This window comes from Centropristis striata, chromosome 7 (assembly GCF_030273125.1).
Source record: "Centropristis striata isolate RG_2023a ecotype Rhode Island chromosome 7, C.striata_1.0, whole genome shotgun sequence".
Lineage (NCBI taxonomy): Eukaryota > Metazoa > Chordata > Actinopteri > Perciformes > Serranidae > Centropristis > Centropristis striata.
Window position 1 is genome coordinate 39,156,986 of NC_081523.1, and position 22,090 is coordinate 39,179,075.

Here is a 22,090-nt window from a genome sequence, read left to right on the forward strand (position 1 = left end):
CCATTAATTTGAGATTTTTTTCTCATGAATTTGTAACTTTTTTACCATTAATTTGAGATTTTTTCCTCACAAATGTGTAACTTTTTTACCATTAATTTGAGATTTTTTCCTCATAAATTTGTAACTTTTTTACCATTTATTTGAGATCTTTTTGCCATAAATTTGTAACTTTTTTCTCAAAATAATGCCCGCAATTGGTTTTCTGGCGAGTAATCTTAAATTAAAAATCTAAGAACTTCCTAAGTGAGAAAACTAAGAAGTTCCCAAGACATACGAAAATTCTTAAAAGAAGAAAAAAATAGCGAATAGCATTTAAGAACATTCTTAGGAACATCTTGTTTTTTTTTTCTTAAGAAGTGTCTTTCGTTTTATCTTAAGAACATTTTTGTGAATCCGGCCCCTGGTTCTCTCAGCAGCTACATGTTGGTTTTATAGCACGTACAGGACAGATAGCGCTATAAAACCTGTGCTGCTGTTGGTGGATTGTTAACAAATGTTGTCAGATCAAATTCTGTCACACATATTGTTTACCACCATGGTGTTACAGTAATTATTCAAACCTATCACGCTTCATCTGACAGAGATGTACATGCTACAGTGAGTTGACTGCAGTGTGAATGCTTAAACATGTTGATGCAACCAGAGCACAGACCTGAATCAGAATGTACTGAAACACAAAGAGTGAACCACAGGAAGGAGATACAGCACAGGCCAGTATCTGTTACCTCCATGTGTCCTTCATCCAACATAAAGGCTTCAGGCAGAAAAGCTCTTCAGCCATGTAGAAGCTGATAATGTAATATATTCCCGATAATGTAATAACCCCGAAAATGTAATAAAGTGCATTTCCCAATAATGTAATACACTTTTTTTTTACCAATAATGTAATAAAGTATAACATTAATGGGAGGTTTTTGATCAAATCAAAGATGGCGGAAAATCCAATATGGCCGAAAAACCCCATTGAGCTTGGATTGGCCCAAGGGTTCCAGTGATACATCCTTTGATCAAAAGTGAATAAAGATTCAACTTTGACCTGTTGGTGGCGCTAGAGCTCTTGAGCTAGAGTTGATACACAGTATCACCACTTGAACCCAAGTAATGGGTGGTCTGCTGTTAAATTATTACAATATTGGGGAATTATTACATTATCAGGACTTGGGAAATGAAGGCTAACCTGATAATGAAATAACCTCCCATTAATGTTATACTTTATTACATTATTGGTAAAAAGTGTATTACATTATTGGGAAGTTATTAAATTATCAGGTTTTATTACATTTTCAATGGACTCAAGTTCAGATTTTTATTACATTATCGGGAAGTTATTACATTATCAGGTTGTATTACATTTTCAATGGACTCAAGTCCAGATTTTTATTACATTATCAGGTTTTATTACATTTTCAATGGATTCAAGTCCAGATTTTTATTATATTATCGGGGTTATTACATTATCGGGAAGTTATTACATTATCAGGTTTTATTACATTTTCAATGGACTCAAGTGCAGATTTTTATTACATTATCGGGGTTATTACATTATCGGGAAGTTATTACATTATCAGGTTTTATTACATTTTCAATGGACTCAAATCCAGATTTTTATTACATTATCTGGTTATTACATTATCGGGAATTTATTACATTATCAGGTTTTATTACATTTTCAATGGACTCAAGTCCAGATTTTTTATTACATTATCGGGGTTATTACATTATCGGGAATTTATTACATTATCAGGTTTTATTACATTTTCAGTGGACTCAAGTCCAGATTTTTGTTACATTATCGGGGTTATTACATTATCGGGAAGTTATTACATTATCAGGTTTTATTACATTTTCAATGGACTCAAGTCCAGATTTTTATTACATTATCTGGAATTTATTACATTATCAGGTTCTACAAGCCATCTTGGATGAAGCACCTTTCATTAGACACACTTATTGTAAAAAGCATTTATATCATACAACAGTGTTAATACAGTTACTAACTTCAGTTATATTTAAAAGCATCTTGATATCCTCACTGGCAATAAGGAGTTAATTCAAATGCTTCAATGTCCCACGGGTGGTGCAGCTCTCCTTATAGAGCTCTCTGTCCTCATTAGGATGAAAGCATCCTGCTGCCTCCAGCAGTCTCACGGATCAGGAAGCAACAATAACAGCAGACATGAATATACAGTCAGTGAAAAGGCTCAGTCAGCCGCTCAGTGGGACAGAAAGTAAGGAAGGATATGAAACATGTTGTACTACTGGAGCTCATGTTCCTCCACAGGTTCCTTCCTTGACTTGAATCTAAATTAAACGAGGACCAAAAAGTCTTTTCTCATCATTCCATCTTCATGTTAACACATCTGAAGACAATTATAAATTCAAGAACACACAAACAATGAGTTTTATCAAATAATAAAGCTGCATATTTGCAGGAGGATATATAATAGAGAACATGGTCACCCTTGTAAAAGATTGAAATGGAGCAATGCTACTGACTAAATCAGTAAGAATACCAGCAATTACACTGTTCCAAATAAGAAAAAAAAGCATTAAAAGAGCAACCTGTTAGTAGAGCTGCAACAATAAATCGATTAATCGAACAATAATCGATTATTTAATTAATTGTCAACTATTTTGATAATTGAATAATTGTTTTTTTAAAGACAATAAGTCCAAATTCTCTGATTTCAGCTTCTTCAATGTGAATATTTCTGGCTTCTTTGTTCCTTTTTGACAATAAACTGAATATCTCTTTGGTTTGTGACAAAGAGATTTGAGGACGTCATCTTGTGGTTTGGGAAACACTGATTGATATTTTTATACATTATATTGACCATAATTTAAATAATCGACAGATTAATCGATAATGAAAATAGTCATTAGTTGCAGCCCTACCTGTTAGTTAAAAGTAACAGCAGTTAGTAACCGACCTTCTCAATTCAATATGTCCTAATTTTTCTTTTCATTTCTTAATTTTTTGGATAAAACCCCTTTTTTTAATCACTAATTAATCATTTTTATTTTCTTTTACCTCTTTCATAAATACCAAGAAGGAAGATGAGAAAAATTAACTTTGGACTTCTGATTTTTTCCCCTTATTTATAAGCTAGAATTTAGTGAATTTAGAATCACTACGCTTCTAATGCACAAGGCACATTTTTTACCCATGTGTGTTAACTTGATGTAATACTAAAAAAACTATTTTTCTTCATAAAGTATGAAAGGAAAAACGGATTTAATGATCTTTTGTAATAAAAAAAAAAGAGATTCCCTCACACAGCAAGCCTGAAATAACATGGGAAATGAATGTGGGTCATTTTTGACCCATGTTGTGCATTAGAAGGTGTTTATATGTTGTCCATCAAAGGTTTAAAGGGGCACTCTAATATTATTTTTTTTTATCGATTATGTCATAGTGTTGTCAGGGTTTCTCAGCTTGGGCTTCAGACTTCAATTTTACGTTTTTACAAAAAGCCTGTTCAACAAATATTGTGGTTCAGAGTTTAAAAGACATAAAGCAGGATAATTAAAATACGCTATCCAGTTGCATTATGAGAAATGTAAATGTTGTTACAGCGTTTGTAGACTCTGATAGTCCAGATGGATTTAAAAAAAAAGGCCTTCTAGAAGAAGTGAGGAGCATTTATGGGTACAAGTCAGGAACCGGCCTACTTTACTTATTTCAAGGGTGCTGAGTAAAAAAAAAAAAGGTTCCCAAGCGAAATTTAGAGTTTTTGACCTTCTAATTTGTATATCAAATGGCCACCAAATTGCCCATCTTGCACAGTCATTGGACCATTTCCCCTTAGTTTTTTTGTGAGTAGGCAATCAAGATGAGGAAATTAAGTTTCTGGATCTATAGTCTAGGGTCAGAGCAAGAATATAGTGGAGGCTCAGTGCCTTTTTTATGTACATATATATATATATATGCAAAATACCAACTGGAACATTTAAAAGTGAATGATTGTATATTTATGTTGGCCTTAAAAAATGACACAAATAATGCTTAATTTCACCTTAAAAGTTGGTATTTTGCATATATATATATATATATAAATATACATAAAAAAGACACTGAGCCTCCACTATATCCTTGCTCTGACCCTAGACTATAGATCCAGAAACTTAATTTCCTCATCTTTGATTGCCTACTTACAAAAAAACTAAGGGGGAATGGTCCAACGACTGAGCAAGATGGGCAATTTGGCCGCAATTTGGCCGCTATTTGATATGCAAATGAAAAGGTCAAAAACTCAAAATTTCGCTTGGGAATCATTTTTTTTGATTCAGCACCCTTGAAATAAGTAATAAGTAGGCCAGTTCCCGACTTGTACCCATAAATGCTCCTCACTTTCACTTTTTGGACAATTCCGTCTAGACCAATGATGGAGAATACAAGTCAGGATATCTCAACCTCTGCATCATAATGGAAGTGCAGTATTAAGTTGCTGTTTTTCAACATAAGCACAAAATAAACGTCAGCTGCAGCGAAAGATGATTTGATCTACACTGAAATGCTCAATCACTGCCTTTAAGAGAATAATAAGCAATAATTTGGTGGTGAGGAGAAAAAAACCAAGAAAAAAACCTCCAAGGGAAATGATTATTAACCTCCCCCACTCCATTGCTACTTTGAGTGATTCAAGATAAGTCTTAGATAAGCGACTGTAATAAAGACACTGCCAGTGTAAAGAGGCTGGTGTCAGAGTCTCCAACTAACACAAACACACTGAAAAGGATCAGCAGCTGTGAAGCGACAGCATGTAGCTGTAATGTGACGACACATCTGTCTGTTCGGCTACAGTCGACTATGAAAATATAGAAAACCTTCTCTCTTCACACACACGTTAAAATATGACGTCCCTGAAGATCAAGGCCTTCATTCTGATCTACAGTTTGTTGCCAATAGTGAGTACAATTCTGAGTATCAAACAAGGGATTTAACCTGAGTTAATTCAACAGTCCTTACAAAATACTAACACATTAGTTTGAGTTTTAAAAAAGCTCTCTAAATCGGAATAAGACTAAGTGAAAGCATGGAGAGAGGAGCTGGAGATCTATTCTCTCAGGCTCCAGTAAGCACTTGTTTATTTACACAGAAGCTCTAAATCCTGTTGTGAATCATTTCCACACCTGAAAAATAAAAGACTTCCGTCCTTATGAGCCTCCGTCTTCACAGAGCAGACAACTTCCTCCGCCCGGCCGTCACTCCTTTATCTAACATCCTCTCTAAACTCCAGACTTCTGACACATTTAGGCTAGGATGATGAGTCCCTTTTTCTTGTACCGCTCTTTCTCTTTTTCTCTGAGAGATAGGCAGAAAGGAAAAATGGATAAGGGAGAAAAAGTAGACCGCTGGCTGAATGAACAGGCCACCCTGTTCGCCGCTCCAGCTCTGCCGCAGAGCCCGTCTAGGGGCCTCTCGGGGCCCTTCAAGCTAACGGCCAGTCACCGTTCAGCAGCTTTAGAAGTGAGATCTCCGGCCGACAGGCCAACGGAGCGCGGGTCGAATCACAGCAGGTCGTCGTAGTCCAGGAGCTTCGAGTGCTGACGGCTTTTCCACAGACGGAACAGACGGAAGTCAAAGTACGTCTCTATCATCTCTTTACCTGCAGAGAGCACACACACACACACACACACACACACACACACACACACACACACACACACACACACACAGTTACACTCTGCCTTTCTTCTTATCGTGAACCACGTCAGAACATGAACACTTTGTTACTTAACCCAGTAGTTCTCAACCTTTTTGAGTTGCGACCCCCAATATAACATGCATGTTGTCCGTGACCCCCGCTCACTGAACACAGTCTCACACGCACAGTTCAGATCATACAAAAAAGAAACAAAATGACCTAAAAAAAGACACAAAATGACCAAAAAAAGACACAAAATGACTAAAAAAAGACACAAAATGACCAAAAAAAGACACAAAATGACCAAAAGAGAAACACAAAGACAAAAAATGACAACAAAAAAAGACTCACAAAGACACAAAATGACCAAAAAAGACACAAAAAGACACAAAATGACTAGAACAGACACAAACTGACCAAAAAAGACACAAAATGACCCAAAAAAGAAACAAAATGACCAAAAAAGGAAACAAAATGACCAAAAAAAGACACAAATTGACCACAAAATTACCAAAAAAAAGACACAAAATGACAAAAAAAGACAAAACACATGAACACTTTAACACAGTGGAGACAGAGCTGACTTCCAAAATGATTTGGCGACCCCCAGAAATCATTTCGCGACCCCAAGGTTGAGAACAGCTGACTTAACCCTCTGGGGTCTATGATCACGCTGGTGTTTGGCTTTTTTTTAAAGCCCCGTAACAAGATATGATCGTTTTAATTTGATATTACAAAAATATTTATTCAAGTGTAAAGGTAAGATGGGACGAGGCAGGCGTGGCATTCTGTAAAAATGGAAAAAAGGGCTCTAATCATCTAACACTGTTCCTAGAAATAAACATGTTTTATGGTCATTTTTAGGGCCGGGACTCGATTAACAAAATTTATCTAATTAATCAGAGGCTTTGTAATCAATTAATTCATCGAAATGAATCGCATTTTAATCGCACATAAATATTTGACCTGAGAACAGTGAGAAGTTTTTTTTTTCACATGGATTTTTAGTATACCATTGATTAATGACTGAAAACATAAGCTTAAGCAACAAAAATATTGGGCCTTTTCTTAAGAACAAAATTGATAAATGCCGAGCCTTGTGTAGAAATGATCGTACGCCCACTTTACGCTCACTTTCTGACTTATGCTGGTTTCATAAATGAGGGCCTGTATGTTTAGTGTACATTGCAGTATATTTCATGTGACACACCATGTCTGCTCTTAGTGTTTTTCACACAGATTTGTTTCCTGCTGAGGTTCTGATGTAATGTGAATCCAATCAGATCAATATAAACACACTTGATGACTCTGTCACCTTATTGATGGAAATTTACATGTCATCAATTGTGCTGACAGCACCAATGTTGTTGCAGGAGCACAATGTTTGTTATTGAGCTGTAGATGATTTTCTGTGGGAGGCTCATCACTCATTATATTGGCTTTTTTGAAGTAAAGGTCATGCTTGCTGATTTAAGTAGGTCATGCATTTAAAATGGAGCTGGTATGTTACATTTATGACAGAAACTAAAAAAAAAGACACAAAATGACCCAAAAAAGAAACAAAATTACCAAAAAAAAGACACAAAATTACTAAAAAAAGACACAAAATGACCAAAAAAAGACACAAAATGACCAAAAGAGAAACAAAAAGACAAAAAATGACTAAAAAAAGACTCACAAAGACACAAAATGACCAAAAAAGACACAAAAAGACACAAAATGACCAAAAGAGAAACAAAAAGACACAAAATGACTAAAAAAGGACACAAAATGACTAAAAAAGGACATAAAATGAGAAGACAGAATGACAAAAAAACACAGAAGACACAAAATAATTAAAAAAGACACAACAACAGACACAAAAGGACCAAAAAAGACACGAAAAAGACATGAAAAGGCTTCAAAAATTGACAAAATAGACTCCATAGAGTTAAAGTGAGGGCTAGTTGTGTGGCTAATCGTTTTTTTCTTCCTTTTAGCAGCTCAGATTAGGTTGCAGAGGTGCCGACACACATTATAATAAGCACACGCAGAGCTGGTATGTTACATTTCTGACAGCAAACCTCATGTGGACTTTGTTCTTGGGAAAATGAAACTCTTATTGTTTGTGCATATATCAAGATTTTCTTTGCCATGTGGGCGTTATGACTGTAGGGATGGCAGGTTGGTGTGTACAGAAATATTTCACTTTTTCACAGATGTGTACAGACATTCATGGTTCCCAGAGGATGATCCCCTGACCAGCAGTTTAAAGTTTCTCTTATCCCTCAAATTTCATTCTGACATTCATTTTTTCTCTTGATGGTTTGTATACACTAAGACCTTTTGTCTAGCGCCATCATCACAACAAAATTAAAATATTGTGGTATAAAAACCTGGAAAAATAATTCTTCCCCTTAGTCTCAGCCGCATGTGAACTTGTGATTTCAAACCTTCTGTCCTTTTGTCAGTTGGTTTTTGCAGTGTGTGTACTTTAACCAAAAATAATAATTAAAAAAAATATATATATATATATATTTTCCTTATTAGGGTTTGTCATATTTAGTTCTTTTGTAATGTTTGTTATTCTTTTCTCATTTAAATATATTTATTTCGGAAAAAGATTGGCCTATTTTATTTCATAGGCTATTTTTATTTAAGATGTTTTGTTTTTTTAATGTGTACTTTATGGAGTTTTGATTTGAAAAAAAGGTACTCCTGTTGTTATACAGTATTTTTATATATATATATATATATATATATATATATATATATATATATACATTATTTATAGAACATTTGCTCTCACTTTGCGATAAAATATCAGGATACATATCATATACCGATATTCAGCCTAAATATATCAGGATATGACTTTTGGTCCAGCCCTAGTGTGTTAAGATGTTTTTATTTTATTTAAATGTGTACTTTAGGTTAGATTAGATGATTAGATCTGACTTTATTAATCCCACAGCGGGGAAATTTCTTTGTTACAGCCGACCACAAAATTTTCACACAAAATTATTTCCCTTTAAGATAAAGATAAAAAATAGACAATCTAAGAAAAAGACATTTAACAATATACAATATATACTTTATGGAGCTTTGATTGAAAAAAAAAGGTACTCCTGTTGTTATACAGTATTATTATATATATTATTTATAGAACATTTGCTCTCACTTTGCGATAAAATATCAGAATATATATCATATATCAGGATATGACTTTTGGTCCAGCCCTAGTGTGTGGCATGGCTGGAATAAACATCTAAATGTCTAAAGTGTGTAGATGTGTGTGGTGCAGGGCTCTCACCCTCTGCAGACAGCTCCAGTGGGGACTTGAACTGGACGGAGGAGGGTCTCATCAGCCTCTTCAGAGTCTGAATCAGCTGCAGGCAGAGACAGAGAGAAGCGTTACGGAGAGGGAAACCTTCAGAAATGAAAACAAACAGTGGATGGTGCACAGATCTGAGTGTACAGGCCTGCAGCACTCTGCTTCTGTTTATGCAGCACTGCAGCTGAGTGTATGTGAAAAGGTCAACGTGGCACTTACAGCACACTGGATGAGCATGAGTGGAAGGCACTTATAGAAATGTTTTCTGCACATATAGATCAGAGGAGGACACACTGTTACCGTACCTGCCTCTAAACACTGATGTATACAACAGGCATCGAAATGAATGAGGTCACTTCAGACGTCAGAATGAGAGTGATGTCATTAATATAACACAGGTAAGCCTCTCTGAAAATAGAATGATTATTTTTTTACTTTATCTTTCTGTTTACCCTCTGGAGTCTCCAAAAGCTCCAAATCCAGACTAGAAAACAAAGCAGCGTGGAGCCCTACTGTACATTTACCTCTAAAGTTCTGGCTGTAAACTCCATGAGGCCAGTTTCAGTTTGATGATGATATACCAAGTAAAACTGGAGACAAGCTCAAATAGATTTAGTATAAAATGATAGAACTGGATGGAACCCTCTTATATGTTAGATTTGACACCTTTGTTCACATTTGCAACATTTAAAATTCTTTATTGAGCATGATAGTGTTTTGAAAGTTGAAAAAAGATTCAAAATCACATTTTAAGACCCAAAATTACTAAAAAAAAGACTCAAAAAGACACAAAATGACAAAAAAAGACACAAAAAGACACAAAATGACCAAAAAAAGACACAAAATGACCAAAACAGAAACAAAAAGACAAAAAATGACCAAAAAAAAGACTCACAAAGACACAAAATGACAAAAAAAGACACAAAAAGACACAAAATGACCAAAAGACAAACAAAAAGACAAAAAAATACTTAAAAGACACAAAAAGACACAAAATGACCAAAAAAAGACACAAAATGACCAAAACAGAAACAAAAAGACAAAAAATGACAAAAAAAAGACTCACAAAGACACAAAATGACAAAAAAAAAGCCACAAAAAGACACAAAATGACCAAAAGACAAACAAAAAGACAAAAAATGACTAAAAAAAAAGACTCAAAAAGACACAAAATGACCAAAAACAGAAACAAAAAGACGGAGAAGATGGAAATCAAATTTCAAATAAAAAAACACATCAATGTCATTAATTTATTAAATAAAAAATAAATAAAAATCGTATGCCTCTTTTCTATTTGCATCCTTCTGATTTAAATATCAAAATAAACTCTTTCAACAGGTTAATAAATTCTGCCTTTCTTTTCTCCATCTTTGGGAAGGGGTAGCTGGGAGACAGCTCTAGCTTGAGGTTGCTATGACGACTGTCACCGAGGAGCGTTTCTGGGTCCTGTCCTGATTGACGCGCCAAAACAACAGCAGGGCATTGTGGGATTTGTAGTATTAGCTGTAAATACGCCATATAATACCGGCGGGTCAGCTTTTATAGTACAATAATAAGATAATTATTTGGTATTGCCTCGTGGGCCAAATAAAATTACACTGCGGGCCAAAACAGTTTGACACCCCTGGTCTAGGTCATTAATGGTAACCTTTACGTCACTACGGCAACAAGTAGGAATGTTGACAATATCATGATATGCATATTTTTTACCCATAAAAAAATTATACCGGTATAATTTTGAACGATACGATATGGCACACCGCTAATAGCACTCTGTATGTGCAATCACTCTGAGATGGTGAATTATTATTATTTTTTATTGTTTTTATTTTTTATTTTTTTTTATTTTTGAATTATTATTGATAGACAGACAGACAGTCTGGCAGCAGCTGCTTCAGGCTCCATGTCTCTGTGTCTGATGGCAGCTTGTTGACAGTTCAGGCATCTTTAATCTGTGGCAGATTTTCTTCCTCATTTATAGAAAACCTATATTTGCAGTGTAAGCTGGCTGATGGAGCTGTGAGGAGAGCTGCTGGGTGGAGCGAGCACCATCTGAAGGTAGCTCAGTCTATTAATAGTGGCTCTCCAGCTGAGCTAGCAGGAGCACAAACAGGCAGCAGCAGGAGGAAACGCAGCGAATAAACTCCTCGCCGTTCTCCTCCTGTGTGACTTCAACTGAATCTGAGGAGAGGTCTTCTTTCTACTGACAGGCTACATGGTCAAAAAACAAGCAAACACTGGGCCTCATTCATTTATACTCTATTATATGTTTCTAAATGTTTTTTACTTTGCACACTGTGTTTTAAATGTTGTAACTTGTCACTTTTATGCTGCCTTCTTGGCCAGGTCTCTCTTGTAAAAGAGATTTTTTAAATCTCAACAAGACTTTTTTACCTGGTTAAGTCCTTTCTTCCGAAGCGTCACGTGAAGCGATGTCTGTTTCTAATGATGGCGGTGGATCACAGCTGGATCAGCTGTCAGTTACTTTAACAGCTGTAGTCATGCACTAATAATAATAATAATAATAATAATAATGATAAAGAGTTTTCTCCGCTGTCCCCCGGCTCGTAGCCAGATCACCGGTGTTAGCGGCTAGTGGCTAATAGCTAATAGCCCCGCTACAGTAACGCCGTAACGGTAGCGTATAGCTACCGCTATTAGCCCCACTACCGTAACGCCGGTGATCTCGCTACGAGCCGGGGGACAGCGGAGCCGCCCAGAGACCTTTCGCCTTTCAACTTTTGCTCTAAACTATTTAAAACACCATCTACAGCTAAAGAGAGTTTCGCATCTGCAGCAGCCATGTTGGATCTGTAAGAAAACTACAAGTTCCGTCTGCCGGGTAGTACGCGTCATCGTCTTGCCGTCCCTCCCCGTTCTGTGATTGGATCCCTAAAACAGGGCTAAGAAAGCTCTCTGGTTTCCAGACCCCTTGGCAGTTCGAAATTAAATCGAGCGCGCAAGGCAGTCTGGGTATACCCAGGCTAGTTTGAGAGCATAATGTTGCCACAATATTTTTTTACGAGGTCGTCTCATTTTGTATTGAGATAGATAGGACCGGAGTTATTTTGCAACCGCCGTTAGCGACCCCTGTTGGACTTTTGAAAGATTGCAGGTTTAAGGTACTTCCAGGTTTGCTTCACTGCTCCGATCAGGAGGTTGCCGCCCAGTCAGCACTGGATCTGTTCTTATGAGACACAAAATGACCAAAAACAGAATCAAAATGACCAAAAAAGTCACAAATTGACCACAAAATGATCAAAAAAAGACACAAAAAAGACACAAAATGACACAAAAAAAGAAACAAAATTACCAAAAAAAGACACAAAATGACTAAAAAAAGACACAAAATTACCAAAAAAGACACAAAATGACTAAAAAAATGTCTCAGCTGTCTCTTTGTTTGTCACTATTAGTAGAGACATCAGTAACGTGTGTTTAACACATGATAATATTGTAAATGTGAATCTACCTCTTTACTACTAACATAGCACATGTTCCTCAGACAACATCCTGATGTTTTTTTCCTCACAGCTTCATCACATCTTTACACAAGCATACAGTATGCATTCAATGGCCTTTACCCTGCACCATCTCTGGTCTTCCACCACTAGTGTCACTTAGAATTCAGACATTTTTGTGAAGTGAGCAGAAGACAATGTAGAACTCGAGTTACGACTAAAGTGCAGAACAATTCATCAGGGGAACAAATCACAAGAAGCAGTGGTACAGTGCTTCTAGATGGCAAGGTATGAATATTTCAGTGTGTGAGCATGTTCATGTGCCTGCATATAGACAGTGTGTATCGGTCTGTGTGGGGGTGGAGGCTTGTGGTGGGGCTACTGGAGGAGCTTTCACTGTGTTAGTGAACGTTAGTGTGTAATTACAGCAAGGGTGAGTATGTGTAGCTTAATTGAGTGGGTGTCAAGAAGTCTATTGTCCTGTTATTGCGCTTCGTGTGTGTCCTGTGCTGTGTGGCAGCCTGGCAGCAGGATCACAGCTGCAGCCAGACAGCAGAAGGTGGTGCTAAAGTCATAATTCATACTCTTGTCTCTATAATCCACAAAAAACAACCTCCTTGCACATTATTTTATATTTAGCAGGCACACAACTGCTCCCTCTTTAATTATTTCACCATACCAATGCAAAAAGTGCTGTGAATTCACCTCATTAGACCCTGAGATATCAAGAGACAAAGCCAACACAAGTCAAGATGATTTATCTGCAAGGAGCACATGGCTATGAGTGTGTGTGTGCATATCTGAGATGATGAGAAGCATGCCGAGGGTGAACTGTTACACCAACTCGTGGAGTGTGGGAGTCTGACTTGTTCTCCATTACAAAAGCCGTGTTTCGACTAGGGGAAGACTCCGCCACTCTGGAGACTCTGGAGGTGACGTTTGTTTTTTTCCATCGCTAACTGTACACAACGTCAGCAGCTGAAAGCAGCATGGCTAATCATGCACGAGATTATGCATGAGTCGCCGCTGATCATAAACATAGTGATTGTGAATTAACAGCATCACTAACTGTGCACAGAGTGTCTGGTGCTTGTTGTAAACAAACAGAGATCGCTAAGTGAACACCTCCTGCAGCAGCAGCACATACACACTGTACTGCTACAGAGCTAACTGTTAGCCTGTTAGCACATACACACTGTACTGCTACAGAGCTAACTGTTAGCCTGTTAGCACATACACACTGTACTGCTACAGAGCTAACTGTAGCTAACTGCCGCTAACGGCAGAGAGTAAGAAGGAGTCGCTGGATTTGTCTCCAGTCGCCTTCTTGAAAAATAGTCTAAGGGGGTCTGAAAAGTCGCTAAATTTAGCTACAAAGTGGCTAAGTTGTGAACACTGCTTCACCGGCTTTTACAAATAGCGTGTGTTGTTGTCGTGTAGAGCAGGAGTTCTCAACCTTTTTGAGTCGCGACCCCCAATTTAACATGCATGTTGTCCGCGACCCCCACTCACTGAACACAATCTCACACGCACAGTTCAGATCACCCAAAAAAGAAACAAAATGACCAAAAAAAGACACAAATTGACAACAAAATGATCAAAAAAGACACAAAATGACCAGAAAAGACACAAAATGACCAAAAAAGACACAAAATGACTAAAAAAAAAGACACAAAATGACAAAAAAAGAAACAAAATGACCAAAAAAGTCACAAATTGACCACAAAATGATCAAAAAAAGACACAAAAAAGACACAAAATGACAAAAAAAAAAAAAAAAATGGCCAAAAAAAAAGACATTAAATGACCAAAAAGACTAAAACACATGACCACTTTAACACAGTGGAGACAGAGCTGACTTCCAAAATGATTTGGTGACCCCCAGAAATCATCTCGCGACCCCAATTGGGGTCCCGACCCCAAGGTTGAGAATAGCTGGTGTAGAGTACTATGTCACATCCTGCTTAGCGATCTATCCAATCAGTAACCAGGCTGCTTTCAGGGAAGAAAAAAGACCCTGCTCTTCTACAGGGACAAAAAAGTCCAGACAAAAGCCCGCAACGGACTGCTCGTATTCAAATTAGGGGCTTTTTTCGGTTTATTGCCCGCTAGTGGAAACAGCCTTAAAGACAGCTACCTTTTCTCCATTGGCGCTCCCCAGCACGTAGCAGCCCATGATGTGGATGAGGTTGGGCTTCGGGTTCAGCTTACTCATCAGCCGACTGAGTCGCCGCCAGAACCTGGACACGCAGGAGAAGAGAGAGGTGTGAAAGAGACTTAGTGAGAGGGTCAGACTGAGAGTAATTGCATGATAATTTCTATTTGGGTTGAGATGCTTTTATTCCACCTGCAGACATTCTCATGTAACATGTTTGCATTAAAGCTGAATTTTCAACCATCCATCCAACTATCTCTTTCAAACTGCTGAAGCTTCTCAGGAAGTATGTGAACTATACACTAGAGGTGGGAATCACCACGATACAATATTATCCCGATACTTGAGTCCCGATCAAGGTTATTATAGTTAACGAAAACTAATGAAAACTAACGAAATAACGAAAACTTTTGTTAACTGAAATAAAAAAGAAAAACAAGAGTTTTTAAAAAAAACTATAACTAACTGAAACTGTATTGTGTGGTAACAAAACGAACTAAAAATAACCAAAGTTATAGTGAAAATGTCCTTCGTTTTCGTCTTTGTCAACTTTTTTCATCCGTAAACCTTTTTGGTTGATATGAAATCTATTTCATCTATCTGGTTTTATGACTTAATAAACTTATTGGGGCTGAGATGGATCAGACAAAGGAAATAAAGGAAACATTTATTGTGACTTTTTTGAATCTCTAACACTAAAACTAATAAAAAACTAAACTAAAACTAGCAAACTCACTCTAAAAACTCATTAAAACGAACGAAATTAAAACTAAAACTAATGAAAAATCCAAAACTGTTATAACCTTGGTCACGACATGAAATTATTGCGATTTTAAGCATTTTGTGATATATTGAGTTTTGCCATACAACATATTGAAATTGTTTAACTGCATTTTTTGTCCACAAAAATAAATTAAATCAAGAATTGTTTTGTCCAATTAGAGAAAATTCTCAGTGTATTTATCTCACTTCAGTCTTTTTATTTCTCCACAATGAGAGTCAAACCCACAGACTGACCAATAAAGTATTCAGTCAAACTGAACTGAACTGATATCAAACATGGATGACAAAAACTGCGGCATTTTATCAAACTTTCAAAAACTTTAAGTTTCACTGCTCTGAATTATTTTGAATGAAACATAAAATAAGCATAACTTTGCAGCGTCCTAAATATGTCCCTAAATGCTTAATATCAATACTTGCCGGCCATGATTCGATGTAATATTGCCACACAAAATATTGCAATATTATGCTGTATCAATTTTTCTCCTACGTCATACAGCGATTAGCACCACCATTATTATTATTATTATTATTATTATTATTCAAAGTTATAAAATCAAATCTTACTGGATCATGTCTTCTTCCTTCTCCACCTTTGCAAAGGTGGCCACTTTATTCTTCAGCAGGTACAGATGTCCTGGACCTCCCTGGGGAAGGAAATGGATTTGTGTTACTATAGATTCCATTACATCCGACCACAGAAAGTATATTATATAATTATATATTAAACTGTATTATTATACTTGTAATATCATCATACTTACATAATTATACTAATACATGTCCTCATACCAATATCACACTTAATACTTTTACATATTTGCTGGTTGTGTTCATATATATATTATGGCAAGCCATTCAGGAAATTATTATATATATAGATTCAAAACCTGAGAATATATATTAAAACCTTCGGCTAAAACCTTCAATATATATTCTCAAGTTTCTATATATATTCTCAGGTAAATATGTATGTATATATGAAAGTCTGAGTCAGTATATATATATATATATATATATGTACATATGATATATGACGCCTATATTTCCCACTGTAATAAGAAATCGAATTCTCGGTTACTTAACGGCATATTTTAGGACCAAATAAATAATAAGAATTGTTTAATTGAATGTGTGTTAGGAATGGTATCAACCCAAAAATTGCTGCAAGAACTTATGAGACATAACTGAGCATTGGAAGGGCCTTTATATAATCATATCATAATGTATACTCATATACATTTTAATCATTTGAATTCATTGATCAGTTGATTGATTATAAACATTACATATTTATGACTAGACCAACACAAAGTGCTGAGCTGCATCTCACATTGAGTCTTCATTGTTTAACAGTTAAGATCAATCATTTTCCCATAACAGCTGGTATTGTTTTCACCTTGTGAGTCTGTGTGTGTGTGTGTGTGTGTGTGTATTCATGGCAAAATGTTGTCACCAGGGCCAGTTTAGAGCTTTTTAGAGCTTTTTTTGCACTGCCAAATACATTTATTTACTTTTTCTGCTGTTTTTATTGCTGTGATAGCAAAAGATTTGATCAGAAACACTGGAGGTTTTTTTGCAACTTCAGCATAGAGCAGTAGTTCTCAACCTTTTTGAGTCGCGACCCCCAATTTAATGTGCATGTTGTCTGCGATCCCCACTCACTGGACAGAATCTCACACACACAGTTCAGATCACCCAAAAAAGAAACAAAATGACCAAAAAAAGACACAAAAAGACTAAAAAAAATACACAAAATGACCAAAAAAAACCACAAAATTACCACAAAAAGACACACATTGACCAAAAGACACATAATGACCAAAGAAAGACACAAAATGACCAAACAAGACACAAAATGACAAAAAAAAGACACAAAATGACCAAAAAAAGACACAAATTCACTACAAAATGATCAAAAAAGACACAAAATTACCAAAAAAAGACACAAAATGACAAAAAAGACACGAAATGACAAAAAAAATATAAAATAAAATGAGCAAAAAACACACAAAATGATTTAAAAAAGACACAAAATGACCAGATAAAGACAAAATGACCAAAAAGACACAAAATTCCTAAAAAAAAAAGACACAAAATGACCAAAAAAAATACACAAAATGACCAAAAAAAAGACACAAAATGACAAAAAATAAAACAAAATGAGCAAAAAAGACACAAAATTACTTTAAAAAAGACACAAAATTATTTTAAAAAAGACACAAAATGACCAGAAAAAGACAAAATGACCAAAAACACACAAAATGACAAAAAAACCCACAAAATGACCAAAAAAAACAAACATTAAATGACCAAAAACACTAAAACACATGAACACTTTAACACAGTGGAGACAGAGCTGACTTCCAAAATGATTTGGCGACCCCCAGAAATCATCTCGCAACCCGAGTTGGGGTCCCGACCTCAAGGTTGAGAACAGCTGACATAGAGGATTGTGATGGTTATTGCTACATCAGTGATATCTGCCAAAACACGGCTTCGCTGGCTCACTGGAGCAGCTTTGACAGTCAGACGCACGGCAGCCTTCAGTGGTGTTGACAGGCTATTACCCAATCAGATCATGCTGTGGGAGAGTGCGGGACACTGAGTAAGACAGAGTGGTGACTACAGACCACATCAATGCCACACACACAGAGAGAGGCATCACAGCCAAATCAGCATTTCTGTTGTACTTTTTACAGGGCTGAAGTAGAAAATACCATGACATTTTCACCACAATGTGATGTAGAGTTGTGCAGGAGATTAAGTCATTTTCAATCCAAATGTCCAGACAAATTCAAAGGTTAAAGTCCATCTTGAGTCCTGACAGTGAACTGCTGAAGTCTATTTGCAATATTTGTCACAAATTATAATGAAAATGTAGATTTTGTGAGGAAAAAAATAAAACAAGACTAGGTCAAATCGTACTGCATGGCTGAACCAGGCGGCAACCTCCAGGTCTGATCAGGGAGGCAAACCAGGAAGTGCCTTCAGCTGCGTTCTACCAAAAATTCCAACAGGGGGCGCTAACAGTGGCCGTAGAAGCATTTTGGTCCTATCTATCTCAATACCCAATGAGCCCCAGAATTTTTTTTCAAGACAATATGATTCAAATAGTGTAAATAATGGCCCCATTTAGAAGAAAATAGAAGATAAAGATTCGTATGATTTGGGGCGGGGCTACCTTTGATTGACAGGTCACTAACAAGGCAAGCCGTCACCAGGAGAGAAGCAGAACAATGCGTATCCACGGCAACGCGTCAATAAAGTTAAATATAACGTTATATAGATATAAAAAAAGACGTTTAGCGGTTTGGTCTCATAACTTTGACCCTTTCACTGTATTTTCACTTAATGACAGTTTATTTGAACGTTTTGTTCAGTAAAAATGTCTTGTTCAGCGTTTGGTTGGACTAACAGACACTCCAAGGAGTCGCTGCTCAGTTTTCTGAGGTCAGTAACAAACATTTTGTTTTTGTTTTTTTGCTAGCCAAAACTAACATCCCAGTTAATGCTCCAGCTAATGCTAACATGAATTAGCAGCAGCTTCTCTCAGTCACGTTGAGGTGTAGAGAGGCTGTAGTCAGTGATCAGATCCCTCTCCTCCTCCACAGTCCAAATATGGTCATGCTTCCTGTATCGGAAACAAGATGGCGACGCAAGATGGCGACGAGTGTAACGCTGAACTCGATGCTTCCAACGGGCCACAAACCAATGGGTGACGTCATGGTGACTACGTCAATTAATCATATACAGTCTATGGGCTGATATCAGTTTATTATTCAATCCATAACTGCTAGTTAGAGAGGACTAATCCAACTTATTGCAGGCAAACAACTTGACAACAGTGTCAAAATATTTAGTGTTTCTCCTGTCACTCACCTGGCAGAAAATGAGCATGTTCCAGATTTTACAGCCTTTTCTGTAGGCAGTCAGCTTCTTCTCTATCTCCTCTGGGAGAGGGACAAACACACAGAGAGGTGTCACTTTTCCCACTCAGTCTTAATGGTGAGACACAGAAATTGGCTGTCCCTCGAGAGATAGAAGGACACACACACACACACACACACACACGCACAAACACACACACACAAGTACAGAAACAATGAGTCATCTCTGCTCTCCAGCAAGCTGTAACCTATTCCACCCTCATTTTTTCCACATTCACACTGGGAGACTCATTTTCACTTCAGAGCTAACGTTTAAAAAAGTCCACACATGTCACACTCACCAAGGATGTCGTCAAATGTGGCGTGTTCATGGTCCTTTAAATAGAAGAATAAAACAGAATTATTATTATTATAATATATATATAAACCCTATACTGACCAGAAATGAAAGTATCATTGATTTTGTACACAGTTCATTTACCGCAAATTACAGTTTTGATTGGAAGCTTTCAAAATTACAGTTATATTTTTGAAGAGCAACCTAATTCTCAACATCTGGGTCAGGGTCCCCCAAGGAATCACAAGGTAATTACAAGTGTCCATAAGGTTATTTACAGGATATGAAGGCCCAAAACCCATCTATGTTACACAACATTATAGCTATTTCCTCAGACATTCCTGTTTACTTGTCATTAACCATAAACATACTAAATCAAAAGGTCACAGGTAGACCTTTCTTTGTTTTAGGAGTTAAACGTGAGAGGACCAAGAGTCCAAAGCCATGTTTGCAGCTGAGTGATGCTGTACTGAAGCACAGTGCTGCTTAAAGCTCGATGCTTTCAAGTTAACCCTCTATGGTACGCATTATGATGCCAGTTAGAAAAAAAAGTTTGGAGTGGGTTTTTTTTGTCTTAAAATAGACTAAATAAACATAATCTGAAGAAATTTTATAATTATTTTCTTTTTGGGGAAGTTTTTGGGGTTTGTTGTCTGTAACTGGCAACATTGCACCACAAGTGAAAAAGAAAGTTTTTAAAATTAATTTTAACATAATTTATTTAATAAACAAGTGTAAAAGATTCAGTAGCTTCGACAGGGAACAATACATAACGTTTTAAATTTAAAAACATTATAAAAGGAACTTTTTTAACCGGTTTCTTGTCTGAATGTTGCCTGTAGGAAACATTGTACCATTGAACCAACGACCCATTGAAATGAATGTCTTCAACAGTCTAAGTGTATGAAACTATCAAAAATGAAGCTTTACTCACCTATAAGTAGGAATATATTATTTTCCAGATGGAAAAGGGCGAGAAAATTACGTTTTGAGTTATTTTTTGTGGTGCAAAATGGCAAACCATTGTAAAAGTCTGCAAAATAGGGCTTCAATATGGCCGCCTGGAAGTCATGTGACAAATTAAAGCATTGCTATTGGTTCCCTATACTCTTCCCTCTTTTTTAAAGTATCACATCACTCAAAAACATGCATTGTAGAAATCTGACTGGGCAAAAATGGGTATGTTGCCTGAGAGCAACAGTGTACCATAGAGGGTTAAAATGACAATAATAGTCATGGCACTAGATGAAAAGTCAAAGGATCACTAGTCAGTACAATTCCTCCTCCGGGGAGCATGAATGTCTGAAGCAAATTCCATGGTGATCAAACCAAGTTGTTGAAATGAACCTCATAATGATGCTATAGTGTAAAAAAAAAAGAAAAAAAAAAACTGGTTTGGATCCGTCTTTAGGATTCATCATCCAGGAATCACGACTGTCTGTACAGAACGCTGTGCCAATCCATCTGGTAGGCACTGAGATATTTCTCTAGAGAAATAAAAACTTTGATCTGCTGGACCATACCGTGAACAAAATGTGTTCAAAAAATGTATTGATGAAACATAATTGAAGCAGTAATGGGTAATGTAGGTACCACATTTGAAAAAGGAAGAATGTCTGAAATATTTAAAAGAACGATCTGATTTTGCTGCATCAATTCTGATCCTGTTTAGATCGTCCAACAATGTTATAGGAGCACAATGCTATATCAGTGGAACACTCCATCCATCCTGTTGGCTGTTAGATGGGTTCCAGAGATTCATGGGCCCCAGAGGATGAACCCATTTAATCTCTGCGATCACCTGACTTCCCCTGCCAACTTCCACTACTTGGGTTACACTGCAAAAAAAGGTGTGTCTAAAAACAAGATAAAAATACTAAATCTGAGGGAAATGGGAGGGAAATACCCATTTAACAGTAATACATTTTAGAGCTGAAATCAGTCATATTTGTAAAAGATATTTTTTCCCCCTTCCAGTTATGTAATTTGGTATTAGTCCTAAAAAGGTTTTTTAAGGAGTTTTTCCTTGATCCACTTGTCCAACAACAGAATTCCTCTACAACGGGCGGCTGTGGCGCAGTTGGTAGATCGGTTGCCCACCGATCGGAGGGTTGGTGGTTCGATCCCCAACCATGTCAGCCTACATGTTTGAAGTATCCTTGAGCAAGATTCTGAACCCCAAATTGCTCCCGATGCTGTGTTCATCGGTGTGTGAATGAATTCCCAATGGTGGCAGGTGGCACCGTTTAGGGTAGCCTCTGCCAACAGTATGAATGTTTGTATGAACGGGTGAATGAGAGCAGTCTGTAGTGTAAAGCGACTAGAAAAGCTATATAAGTGCAGGTCCATTTAGCATAAAAATAATCAAGTTGAGTCTGAGGTATCTAAAGCTCGTACTTCATCCAAACAATGTAAGAATATCTTGTCATTTCATTTTCCATACACTGCAAAAAAGCCAACTTGTATTTTTTGGCCTAAAACAGTGACTTAAGTTGGTAAAACT

At 36.7% G+C, this 22,090-nt stretch overlaps 1 protein-coding gene across 1 annotated transcript in view; it reads right to left on the reverse strand.

Moving 5' to 3' along the window:
* Window positions 1-4,346: 4,346 nt before the first annotated feature.
* Window positions 4,347-22,090, reverse strand: part of nsmfb (NMDA receptor synaptonuclear signaling and neuronal migration factor b) — a 62,430-nt gene continuing 44,686 nt past the window's right edge. Inside the window, exons 11-16 of the mRNA XM_059338176.1 lie at window positions 19,592-19,625; window positions 19,243-19,313; window positions 15,928-16,007; window positions 14,560-14,662; window positions 8,941-9,016; window positions 4,347-5,609 (exon numbers count right to left, since the gene is read on the reverse strand). Coding sequence (XP_059194159.1) covers window positions 5,512-5,609; window positions 8,941-9,016; window positions 14,560-14,662; window positions 15,928-16,007; window positions 19,243-19,313; window positions 19,592-19,625 — 462 coding nt within the window. The 3' untranslated portion in view covers window positions 4,347-5,511. The remainder of the gene's footprint in view (window positions 5,610-8,940; window positions 9,017-14,559; window positions 14,663-15,927; window positions 16,008-19,242; window positions 19,314-19,591; window positions 19,626-22,090) is intronic.